Source organism: Thermobia domestica, chromosome 13 (assembly GCF_964235325.1).
Source record: "Thermobia domestica chromosome 13, izTheDome1.hap1.1, whole genome shotgun sequence".
NCBI classification, from domain to species: Eukaryota; Metazoa; Arthropoda; class Insecta; order Zygentoma; family Lepismatidae; genus Thermobia; species Thermobia domestica.
This window is the reverse complement of record NC_137466.1, coordinates 63,667,141-63,680,827: the sequence shown is the minus strand read 5'-3', so window position 1 is coordinate 63,680,827 and position 13,687 is coordinate 63,667,141. Positions and strand designations below refer to the sequence as shown.

General features: G+C 35.8%; 2 protein-coding genes across 2 annotated transcripts in view; one reads left to right on the top strand and one right to left on the bottom strand.

The window, feature by feature from the left end:
• The window catches only part of Sdhaf3 (Succinate dehydrogenase assembly factor 3), a 38,036-nt gene extending 33,169 nt beyond the window's left edge, over positions 1-4,867 (bottom strand). The window contains exon 1 of the mRNA XM_081735816.1: positions 4,713-4,867. The gene's annotated coding sequence lies outside the window, so the exon portion shown is untranslated. The remainder of the gene's footprint in view (positions 1-4,712) is intronic.
• Positions 4,868-6,339: 1,472 nt separating this feature from the next.
• The window catches only part of O-fut2 (O-fucosyltransferase 2), a 50,856-nt gene continuing 43,508 nt past the window's right edge, over positions 6,340-13,687 (top strand). The window contains exons 1-2 of the mRNA XM_081735812.1: positions 6,340-6,685; positions 11,944-12,049. Of these exons, the coding sequence (XP_081591938.1) occupies positions 6,513-6,685; positions 11,944-12,049 (279 nt within the window). The 5' untranslated portion in view covers positions 6,340-6,512. The remainder of the gene's footprint in view (positions 6,686-11,943; positions 12,050-13,687) is intronic.

The following is a 13,687-nucleotide window of genomic DNA, read 5'->3' as shown; positions in this document are numbered from 1 at the left end:
GTATGAGATCGTTGGGATCTGAGGACCCAAAATGGCGCCCTGTTTCGAGTTCGATCCAAAGCCACATCAAGTGTTCGTTTATAGTCATCGCTGTGCGCGAATGTGCTGCTACCAAGTGAGAAAAGCTAGAATAAAAACAAACAAATATCAAGAATTTATTTTTTTTAAGAAGAAAATTTACAATTTAATTTTTAACTATTTCAAGTAAGTAATTATAATTTAGATATTTTTACTTTAATCGTAATTATTTTACCACATTTAATAGGTGGATAAGCATGTTAAAATTTTAAAAAATCTCCCGGTAGTAAATCTACCAATTGGAAATTAAGGGGGGCGAAGTGAAGCTATCCTCGCCAGGAGGGGATAGCGTCCTTTTTCGGGTTGATTATGGCGTGTTAACACCCCAGGTAGCTACGGTGGACTGAAACCTTGAAAATAGAAGAAACCCACTGCGCTTAATATGTGAGTTACTAGTGAGAAATACAGCTAGGAAGGTGAGGTGAAGGACTAAAGGACAACGATGAAGTGAGACCGTCATAATCCGAACTACGACAGAATTCTTCTTCCCTGATGATGATGCACGTGCTTCACCCATAATGGATTAGTTCGCAGTGGATAAGGTTTGAACGTTAGTTTCCAGGATTACAAGGTAACATCAATGTTTTTTTTATTTATAATGCGGCTGGAGTAAATCTAGAAGATAAATTGTAAATCCGGAAGGGTCATGTGACTCGGAAGATTCCAGGCGTAGGGGAAGTGACTGCTGCCGTCTAAATTTAGTTTCGGACGAATTGGCTGATGTTTTATAAACCGTGACAAACCTTAAAAATTTGAACTATGAACTAAATTCTCGGTTTTCGAAAATTTATATTTTTTTTATATGTCAGATAAAAAGGGGGGAGCAAAGATAAATTAATATATACGCCTGCTTACTGTAAATTGTTTCTACGATGATAAAAATAACATTATATGAGTTTCTTTAGAGTAATGGAATCTAGAAACATGATTGTTTAAAGTAAATCTTTCCGGTCAAGCATGGGTCCCCAGTCGCCTGGGTGATAGAATTCGTCCTTCCTCTCCCTTCACTTCCACTTCCACTTGTCTCTGTTGGAACTTCAAATATCGAAAATCTACGCTTAGCTCAGCACCTCTCCATATCAAATCTTCGTTCAAATCTCTTTCGTTTTGTGTGAATTTATTTTCTTTGTTTGTTAGTTATAGTAGTTAGGTTAGTTTTAGTATTGTTAACTATTGTGTACCAAAATCTGAAATTGGCTCTGTTGTTTGTGGTTAATAGGACCCTTCTAGTAAACTTTAAATATGGAATTATAAACCGGGGGTGATGTTTAGAACGTTCACTGCTTTCTCTCTCTATCCTGCTGGCATGTTGTTAACATAAATGCTTGTGATAATGGAATTACCTGAAGCTTGTCCGCTCACCCTGTAACTTAAAGAAATATTTGGCAGATACGATCAGTAGTTAAAAATTTGTGCTACACAAAAGTGACACTAGAGAAGTTGCGATTTAATGAGCCATGGGCAAAGAAATAGTTAAATATATGAAGAAACTGTGTATTTAGAGACGTGTTGCGCCTGAGATAGACAGGTTGCCCGCTCGAAGGCAGATAATATTTTATTTCTTCAGTGCGTTTATGTAGGCCCGGCCATTCTCTATCTCCACCGCTGCCACTTTCGTAGGGTGTTCAGCCATTAGGAAAGCTGTTGGGTGAAAATTGTATTCAGTTTGTGAACCGATTTAATAAGTATGCCGTAAACCTTTGTAATAGTTATTTTGTATTCCTGATGTATGTCAGCAGGCGAAAGAAATGTTACCCCCCCCCCCCTTCCTTTCGAATGATGTAATAGTGTTTAAAACAATTGTAAAATTTAATACTAAATTGTGACGAAATTGAGTTCAGGCAACATAACAAATTTTTTTTTTTTTTTTGGTCAACCCGATATAAACAGAACTTGTAATTTTGTACTATGTAATTCTAAATCTCCAAAATGCAAAAATGTACTTGCACTAAGAATCGGATTGACGAAACAGAGTTTATATTGTATGAAACTAAATATAACCTGAACTAAATTTTTTTTGGAAACTTAAGAGGTGCATTAAAGTAAATATTCTGTTCGCGTAGATATTGTCGTAAAGGTAGGTTTGGTGAAGACAAAATTTGGAATTAGGAACATAATTTGGGACTAAATTTTCAAACCTAATTATACTTTTTTTTTTTCCACTTGCAATGTGTTTCAGTCTTTTCCTCCCCGTGCGGGAAGGGGAGCTCTGTCATTGTAGTTTCATTTTTTTTTTCTTTCTGTTCTAACAATAAATTTAGTTTGTATTGTATGAAGTAGTCGTCATTGTGTTATGAGATCTGAATATACCTTAGTTATAAGCTCGATTAACAATATTGGCAAGTGGTCTTCAAAACGAAAGAATTAAACTTTATGGATATCATCAATAGTTACAGTGTTTCTCGCAGCGGTCTCAACAGAAGAAAAGATCCTGATTCGAAGTATAGTTTAATTTTATTTATTTATTTATATTTTTTTTTAATCTTCCTTTCTTCATTATTGCAGATGTTATTTTATTTCTCTTTTATATTTTAACTTAAGTTTTTTTTTTTTTTTTTGTGCAAATATAATTTAAGTTACGGTCGGATAGCCTGGAGCACCTTCAGTACCCAGGAGAATATTCAACCTAGGCCAAATTCTGAGGAAAGGAAGAAAGCGAAATAAACCGTTACATCCTATTTGGACAATTTTATAGGGGTATGTCTCCCCCACTTCTCCTTCTATTTGTAAAAGAAAAATGTTATTCTTCTTGCATTTCAATTAAATCGCCAAAAACCGAAGCATACGATTTTATGAGGGAATATGCCCCTATACCATATTTATATCCAACCAAATAGGGACATAAAAGAATTTAAAAATGAAATAAAATCTTTCAGTTCAACGTCCCACGCCTATGCCCGTTACACTACGGGAGACGATGACTGAGGCAAGTGAATGATCATGGAAAAATTGGTGAAATGAGAATGTGGGAAGAAACGGAAGAACACCGAGAAAATCTACGGACACGATGTTGTCCACCACAATCTTACTTGGCTGGGATCGAACCCGGGACCTCACGCACCAGAGGCAAGCGTACCACTGAGCCACCGTGCCCCATTAAAGAAATTTAAAAATGATTTCCGTTCTCAGGGCGCCATTAAATTTTCTCTCTCCAGTTGTCCCTCCAGTTTCAAACCTACAAATAAAGATCTTAAAACATTAAAAATTGTTAGGTTACGCTTGGTTAGTTTAGTCTTGTTCAGGTTAAGTTACTTTAGGTTTGGTTTGGTTAGTTTGGGTTACCCGATAAGAAAGGGTTACACTAGAACAGTGACTGGAATCGGTTCTCACAGAAGCTTCAATTATCACTTTAACTCAGTAATCTGTTGTTCTCATAAAACTTTAATACATTCTTTTCATTCTTCTTACATAATTCTGTAAAACTCAACGCGGAAATATCACATTCAGCGCACCAATTCGCCATCCTATACGACTGCCATGCTGCTGAATCATCAAAACCCCTCGCGTCTTGCAAATAGTACCCACTTCTACATATCCTTTCTCGTATTAAACATAACTCTACTGCCAAACTTACACCACACCTAAACATCACATTAGAACTCCAAATCATCATTGCTTACCTCATTTCTCCTGTAAATTTTCCTAATTTTTATAAAAAACGGAGGGGCAACTTTAAACTTAACCCATTTTTTTTACATGCATTCTCCTTGACTTAGTAATAACTATATAATGCATCTGGTGACCTCACTAGGAGGGACATGCCAAGTTTTACCAGTAGGTCGTTCAGTGACGATGTCGTAAAGATACACATAAATAAAAATCCTAAAGGGGTCGAGTGCTCACCTCTAATGCGTGGGGTTCATTTCGATGTGGGCATATTTTTGGAACTGGGGAGCCAGAATATTTTGCTTCAATTTTGTACTTTCTTCCTATATCTTCTGTATTTTTGATGGTTTATGTAGGCTAGGATATTTGGATTTGGTGGAGCAGAATTGTTTGCTTAAAATTCATACTTTCTTCCTATATTTTCTGTGTTTTGATGGTTTAGGCTATTTTAGGTTATGTCATGTTATGTTATGTTAGTATTGAGTAATTACTTACGTAAATCATCTCATTTCTCCTGTAAACGTGGTGATTTTTACCTGATTTTGACCCCCCAGTTCCAAAATTATCGCTTCGATATATGTGTGTTTATGTCTGGGTATAACAAACGGTTCTGCGAACTCGAAATATTTTAACAACAGGTTCTAACGAACCGGCTGAATATCACGATCACCACTGCATATAATCACAATTTTCCTTAGCCCGGGAACATAATGATGTAAGTTAACTCAAGAAATCAGTAAATAAAATCAGATGAAATTTAAAATTTCACAACTAATCCTTGCGGGTTCGCGAAAGTAATCGTACACAGAATAGTAAATCATTCCTGTAACTTAAATACTATTGAAAAAACTAATAATGATAATAAATCCAGCATATAATCTGCCCTTGCATTTCATGCTTATAATAGCTTTTGGGTAGAAATACATTTATATGCATATACAGTATGAAATAATGTGCGTCAAAGAACGATTATTCTTCGCAAAATCCATGGCATAACAATAAAATAATCTCATTTCCGTTTAACATACCATTTTACGGGTTCATTACAAGAAAATAAACCACGTTCCTTAGACATAAACACTAAAACACATGAGAGGCCGAGGCCGGATACAATTCGATTATTCGATTTATTAAAACTTCGATTCTTATGTGCTTGAAGTGTTCGATTACTCGATTATGTATTGAATGTCCATGTCAAAAAAGAATAATAAATGTGAATTATGATTCAGCTGGGGTTCCATATTCATTTTCATACATGAGTTTTCAAATTAGGAAAACAAATAATTCTTGTAGCTTTTACCAGCAGTTCCAAATTACGTAAAAGTAAGAAACAATCACACGGTTTTTTTTCTTTTTTAATTATGTACAGATTTCTGATCTGGCAACATCAGTGATGCCAACTGAAGGGAAATTTCCCTTGGCGCAGGGAAATTTTGAGTAAATTTTGGAAAAAAGGGAAAAAGGGAAATTGCTTGTAATCTCTCAATATTGCAGGGAAATTTGAACCTCTTCAATCCTTTATAGATTGAATGTATTTACGTATCTGATTAATCTCATTAAAATTCAGTATTTATTCAACGTCGTATTTATTCCAAACATAATCCGTTGCACATATTTCATATAAATTCTCACAAGTTAACTTGCTTTGCATTCGTTAATTTTTATCAACATTACACATCGATCAACATATTAAGTTAAATTCGAAACATTACAACAATGCTTATTTAAAATCTTTTATCAAAATTAATCTTACTCTTGTTGAATTAAATGCAATGCAATAAGATGAAATATTTCTCAATTAAATTATCACTCCAACTATTATAACAGCTTGGTTTTCCCAATCAGATGTTTTTCGCAACCAAAAAATTGATTGTGAAGAGGATTAATCGATGTAAGAGAAGACAATCTGCGTGTCGTGAATGTAAATATGTATATATGGGCGAATACTGGGTCATTAGTGTGTGTGTGTTTGTGTAAGTTTACAAATTTTCTGGTAACTCTGCGCACAGAAGTATAAATTCTTAAGAATTCCGCATCTCTAATCTCTGTATTGTGCTTACGAACATTCCTCGTGTACAGCCAAAGACAGTAGCAGCTAGAGTTTTCTTTGTAACTGTTCGTATTCGTTTCAGTAAATATGGGAGTGCTGTTCTTAAGTAAGTACATACCAAATATATACTTAATATTTTCTTTGTACCTTAGGTTACATTAATATTAAAATCTATCATGATATCTAGGATAAAAATTAAATTTCGATAATATTTATTATATATTCTTTATGATTTATTTAGGCTGTCCGTCCTGACCGAGGTATTTATAGGGTTTTTCCTCAGTCACACCAAGGAAATGCAGATATTGCACCTTTAACATAGGTCTTACCTTACACCTTTCCATATTCTTCCCCCTCCTCTATCGCGACGCCTTACATACCTAAACAACAAATCAAGTTCGAATTCTGCATAAGCTCAAAGGAGGGCTGTCAGGTATCTGCTTGTATGTGGTTATAAGATTGGGGTTGAGGGGGTGGAAGCGAAAATGATTAAATATACGTTTACTAAATACAGTACTTGAACGGTTTGGATGAAGGGAAATTTTGTCCGGAAAAGGGAAATTCTGAAGCTTGTGAAGGGAAAACGGCTCTGAAGGAATTGGCATCACTGGGCAACATTGTTCTACTTTACTGGATTTGTTTATCCGTTTCCAACCAACAACTTTCAACAATGCCGAGTTAAAAAATGCATAATTTGACTGATGTGTTTTTAGAAGACGATTACAATATCTACATTATTTATTGTTAGATCGCATGGAAAGTGTTAGGTTACATAACTATGTATTGCCTAACACCTTTGTGGCTTAATACTTTTTCTGTAGCTGTTCTGCTTTATGTTTCCAACTCTGCTATCAAGTTTGTGTCTTCAAGTGAGCAAGAATTGGAATATTGTTTTCGCCCAGATGAGGGTAGTGGTGATACTTGTGGAACCACAACAATAAAAAATAAAAGGTACGTCATCAAAACTTTCTTATGTCATAAGTCAGAGTGCCTGTAAGTGCTAATAGAGTAGAAAATAGCTGGTAAAATTTTACTGGTAAAATTTTTGTTGCAGGTCAAGATTGGGCACACCACTTTTTACAAAATTTACAAGTAAAATGCAATACTCTGCATCGGAATACAGGTTTATAAAGAACGAATTTGGACGGTGGTTATAAGAGGTCATCGTGGCTAAGCGGTCAGCGTGCGTGCCTTTGGAGTGGGAGACCCGGGTTCGATTCCCAGTGGGAGCTCATGGGTTGGGATTCCACGTTAATCAATAGGTGCACATCTCATATAGCCTCGCTGCTGAACGGGACGTTAAACCCAAAACCAAATAAAAAAAACGATCTATGTTCCGTTAAGGGGGTCCAAAAGTACACTGGACCCCCTTATGCTAAGCTAAGCTAACCTAACCTAACCTGTCCTAACTTAACCTAATATAACGTTATATTATGTAATCAAACGAAAATCAATAGAAAGAAGTGGTGTCAAAGGCACTGGAACCCCTTAACGGAACATTGAGCACAAAAACAAGAGAAGTCCTTTATGATAATGTTACTTTTACGGTTAAAATGAATGAGTACATGGCATTACTCGAACAGACGATTCTGCCCAATTTTGACAAATTTCTTATATTTTTAGGTTAGATCAGGTTAGGTTTGTTACGACATTACCCGAGCAGACAGCCTTTAAGAAATTCTATTTGGTAGAACCTTCTGCTCGAGTGAACCCGATGCTTTTACTTTTTCCTTCCTATTGTCCTCCCAAACATCTGCGCCGGACGACGACAATTCGTTACTTATCATGGACGAAATTAAGGGGGCTACAGAAATAATTACAATTCTTTTACAATTTGGGTATAAATATAGCGTTCAGACATATTTCATAAAAATTAAAGTACAAGAAAGATAAACCAACCTGTGCTAGGTTGATATTAAAAGTACAAATGCTATCTAACCGAGATAGAGCTGTTAGAAGCTGGGGTGCTCTCGAAGGAACTAGGCATGTCAGTGATGCTGGGAATGCGCGTAAGTTAAATTTGTAACAACGGAGGTTTTCGCACAATACTTATTTCTAAAGTACTTGTAATGGCTTCAGACAAGTAACGCTACACTTGTATAGATCTATATAGAATACATTTTTCTATAGTGAAAAAATATAATAGCCGCCGGAAAATAATGTCGGTGTAGGTGTAGTTTTGGCGCACCACATTTTCGAAGATTTTCAGGTAAATTTCAATACTTTGTATGAAAAGATATAAGGAACAAATTTCTGCAGGCGACAGAATGAAATACAAAGTAATACAGCTGCATTTTAGGTCTACAAATGTAGGTTACCAACGTCAAAATCATTACAAGTACGTTTATGACAGATAAAATAAGTGAGTGCATTTAAAAAATGGATTTATTAGATGTTATTTTCAACCGACGGCATATTTTTTCACAGTGTACTAAAGCAGTATTTTATAGTTACAAGTGGAGCGTTACTAGTATGAAACGATGATAAGTGCTATTGAATCTTGTATCAGTGCCAACAACAACTTCTTTCCATTATTCGCACTTGCGCGAATACCCACCATCGCTGACGAGCCTGCTTCGTTGGAACGCACCGCGGTACTAACGCTCGGGGCCACTAGCCCTGACTCGTTTACGTAGCATCCGTGCATTTGAGTAACCATCTAGCACTGGTTGGTTTGTGTGTTTTTTTTTTTTTGCACTGTAGTTTTTATACTACACATCCAGACGCCGTATTTGTATGAAAATCGTAAAAGAAATGTAATTTTTCAACAATTACTTCTGGTGCCTCCCTTGAATTTTATCTATGCCAAGTTAAATATTTTCATGTCGTTCGGTAGAAACCTTTCAGGGGACATTAAGAAGGAAATTAGTTAAAGAATTGTAATTCTTCAACATTTCTTTCTGGGGGTGAGCCTAAAGAAAACCTGTATGATAATGTCTAATACAAATGAAATGAAATCTTTAAGTTTTACGTCCCACGATTATGCCGGTTAGGCTAAAGGAGACGGTGATAATGAGAAATGAGTGAAATGGTGGAATGAATAAAGTGGGAGGAAACGGGAGAACCCCGAGAAAACCCACGAGCACAGTGTTTGTCCACCACAAAGTCCACACGGCGAATGTCTAATACAGTCATCTTTCATATGCACTTACTTACTTTAACCATTGTAAAGCACTTGTAATTTTACACTAGAAACTCTAAAGTTGTAAACATAAAATACAGCTGTATTACTAACTGTTCTGCCACCTGCAGAAATTTGTTCTTTATAAACGTACCATTGCATGCAGAGTAGTGGATTTTGCCTGTAAATCTTCCAACTTGTGGTGCGCTTAAGCTTCACTAATTTTAATTTCTACTCCGGAGCACTTCTAGACAATGTATGAAACCAATATTTTATGTTTTCAAGTGTAATGTTGTTAATAGGAAACCATTACAAGGATTGTTCTCAGGGCCGGACTGGATACTAGTTGGCCTTGAATTCTCAACCCTCCAAACCACCATTATCCCAACTGCTCACAATAAAAGCACACTATTATTTTAAATAAAGTACATATTCTTTAGTGTTCGCACCGTATATTGTATTATAAAGATCATAATATAAAGTCATGGTATATGTTATGGGACAATATTTATGAGAGTAATACAGACAGTAATTATTTGATTTTTTAATTCATTTTGCTTTGAATGGTTGAAATTTGTAATTTGTTGATAAAGAACTATAGATGAATTAATTTAAAGTCAATACTGGCGGTTTTAGTATTCGAGAACAAGGGCTACGAGCGCTACGATAAGCTGTAAGATAGTCTGCACATTGTCCGAAATATTTTTCGGGGGGGAGGGGGTATAGTCTGCACATAGTCCGAAATATTTTTCGGGGGGAGGGGATATACCCTCTGGAAAAATCACGACAAATCTTCTAGTAAGGACATGACTATCGGTAAGCACTTGTGGTCCGCGAACTATGCTTAGTACACAGATTGGGTGTATTTATGCAAATCGTGTGCACATATAGACCTACAGGGTAGGGTTATCAACTGTGGAAAATAAAAACCCGGCACCTCCTCAAAATTCCCTATGTTATAAGTCTAAGTGTGGAGTATCTCTGTTCGGACCCATCCGTGGGAAGGAAATGTACTGCCGTTAACAAAAGTGCATTAGCACTGTGTTCTGCATACCCTTAGTACATTCACTAATAAGCTAAACAGATACACTCTTCTACTGAAATCGGCATTGATCATTTTATTGTATTTACCAGTAACTGCCATTTCTTTAAACTTATCGAAACAGATCAACAAGAGTATATTAATCTTTACGTGACAATTTTGGATTTGGAAAATGAAATTTATTCTTTAAACTTGTATTTCAACTACAGGAAACCGCTTTAAGAAATTTTTTTTCACTCTTAATAAATGTATGAAGTTCCTTACAAGTAAATTTCCAATTTTCCCTGATACAGTCCCTATCATCTCTTTAAAATTAAATAAAGAGATGAACGAAATATATTAGTCGTTGACAGATGGTGAAAGGTGACAATTTTGGATTTACAAAATGTAAGTTAATTTTTAAATCTATACTTAGAACTGGCTGAAATTGCTTCGAACTAGATATAAATTTGAATAAACCGGTCATAAAAAGGCTGGTGAGAGGTTTGAACCGGTCACCGGCTTTAATCAAAATAACAGCAATATTTCCGGCCAGGCTGGTGAAAAACCGGTCAATTGGCAACCCTACTACAGGGTGTTCGTAATGGAATTACCTAGTATGGTTGCATCGTGATAAACGATCAGGAAATAAATTATCAATAGTAAATCTTATTATGAGAAAGTGATGTAATGAATCTTCATGTCGATTTACATAATTTTATTCCGAATTTGTGTATATCCAGTTCTTACTGTAATAGTAATTGTAGTATATGACTACACAACGGCAACCGTGATTCAACAGCAGCCACAGTTTTATTTAAAAGAAACACCTACGTACAAAGAATTTAATGATTTTTCGCTTACCAATGCTGTAGATTCAAGAAGTCCGAATTTATGATCCACTCGTTACGACAGTACTAACCTCCGTTTCCACGGTAATTTTCGAAACGACACGATAAGGATATCACTACCTCACAGTATCGTAGACTTTAAATAACTGACCGCGGCTAAACTTCTTGGCTGATAAAATTGGTAACTACTGAAAGGTGATTAAGCAAACACTCATGAGTTACTCAATAATCCCAAAACCACAGGATCTTCTTACAGAGACGGCGGCGTGAGCCGTGATGTCATGAATCACGAAAGTGATTTCAGATCTCTTTCTGTTAGGTTTCAAATTGTTATTTTTCCCTGACCCAAGAAACTAAACTCTCAAGAATTGTATTATCAGGTCACTATACTCTCGGTTCCCTTTTATATTCCCTGATAGGAAGCATGTTAGATTTCTCCTGTTGTTTTTGCCTGCACCGACTTGACTCTGACACTGGCATTCTTATTTTATAGGGAACGTGAGTCGCAACAGAAATTTAATGAAACGCCCAAAGAGCTTGATGTATACAGATTGTCGCTGTGACTGTTCACAAGAATTTAGTTGGCACACGTTTTCCACATTTATTTCCTTTCCTCCTGATTTCCTCTCTTTCTTAAAATCTTTATTGGTTGAAACTGGAAAATCCCGACGAAACTCATGAACACTATGTTGTCCATCATAATCTCACATGGCCTGGAATCAATCCAGGAACTCCTCGCATTAGAGGTAAGTGCTCTACTACGACTGAGTTTTCGTGCTCCCGCCTTTGTGGATAATGTAGAAATATTTATGCCATATCAGGAGGTTCATACGAGGCATTGCGTATCTGTATGCAAAGACTGATGAATGGAAGAGATGATAGCTACTAAAACAATCATCAAATCCAAACGGTTTTGAAACTTATAGTTTGGAAGAATGTGTTTACTAGGCCCATGTTAAGTCAAACATCCAGGTACCCTCAATGTCGTGGATGATAACAGTATTTCACCATTTGTGTGTGACAGGACAAAGTTCACTCCGTGTACATCGAAAATTAGGCTCACTCTTCTTTCACTATAAAAAGTGGTGGAAGCAATTGCTTAACGCACTTTGTTTGTTTGTTTGTTTCAGCCTGTCTTTATATACTGGACATTACCATAATTTTTACAGATACATTTATTATGTTGAGTTAATCGGACATTTAATTTTTACTTCAGGTACATATTGTATGATGTGAATCCACCAGAGGGATTTAATTTGAGAAGAGATGTGTATATGAGAATGGCAATACTTGCGAGAAAGTTAAACGAAGACTGGACATTGGTAAGAATTTAAATAGATTTTTCGAGAAAAATTAAGAAAGAAACAATGAAGACAGAATATCTTCAATGTTCTATATATAGTGAAATAATGGCAAATGTTACCAAATACGTTGGGTTTATTTATTTTAAAGTTGAAATTTTCGTAAGTTATATATTTGAAGCAAGGTCCCACAATTATACTCCAAGGTTCGTGGAGACGATGATGATATGGTCGACGAAAGAAAGCTGAAGAAAACTGGAAAACCCAAGTATACGGCTTATGTCACCTACTTGATCTGAGCTGGGATCGAACTACGAATCTCATGCACAAAAAGTGAGTTCTCTATCATTAAGCCACCCCTGGTCCCACAGATAAAAAAGAAAGAACCAATCAATTTCACCAACATTAATAGAAGTAAGTTTGAAGTTGGTGCATATTATACGAGGGATGATCAGAAAAAACTGTTACAAAGCATATAATTTCGTGATATTCACTGTAAATATTTGTAGATTAATAGCATATAAGGGCTTCGGATTCTGACCATGTATACTCGAGAAGTGGACATATAAAATAGTGACTCGTTTGGAAAGAGAACTATAGGACAACCAGAATACCGACATCGTTGTATATTCTGCAGCGTCACACAGCGAAAGAGAACATTTTCTTCACCGGGTAGTAATTGGTGATGAAACATTATTGCATTTGTTCTCTCTATCAAGAAAGCAGATATCTGTGGAATGGAAGCATGCATCTGCTCCACGGAAGAAACAGGGAGAAACCGTGAATGCTGAAAGGTACGAATATTTCAGTGCACTTCTGAAGTTGCAGGATGCTATCAGACGATAATCTTTTGGTCTCTTCCACCATGGTGTGATTCTTGGATAATAATGCGAGACTCCATTTAGCACCAAAAAAAAAAAAAAAAAAAAGTTGAGTGTATTCAACATTTATGCTGGGTTTGACTAGAGCACCCGCCCTATAACCCTGACCTAGCCCCGAGTGGCTTTCACTTTTTCCCTACTCTAAAGCAGAAACATGGCTAGCCACCATTATCTGACACGATAGTTACAAGAAGTTGACTTGGATTTCTGTATGGATAACCTCACCTGCCATTGTGACAAGTGCTTGGACAAAAAAAGATGATTACATCGAGGATTAATGTGGAGTTTCCTCTGTCATCAGATGTGTTGATCTTCCAGCTATGTCTCATACATAAACCATAATAAGCTTTATAACTTTTTTTTTTCTGATCATCCTTCGTAGTTACAAGAAGTAACTTACGAAACACACACTTATAATTTAAACAATTAAGAGTTATTATCTGGATTAATATTTTTCTCAAGAGTATATTGATTGGTTTGCTCACAGAAGGAATTACAGAAAGAAATTAATTTTATTTATCAGATTGGAATATCGATTGGATTCGATTAGATCACACTGCAAAGATGCCGTCAGTTAGTATCAGGGTGAATTGATTTAAATCAAGATTTAAACCACTTGATTTTTTAAATAAAAATCGTTGATTTAAATCATATTCCGAAATAATTTACAGTGAAAATAAGTAAAATCCCGTTTCTGTTCTGTTTTTTCGATTATGGAAGATGATAATCATAATACAATGAGACTCAAATGTACACTATGTACAACATAGTATAAAAA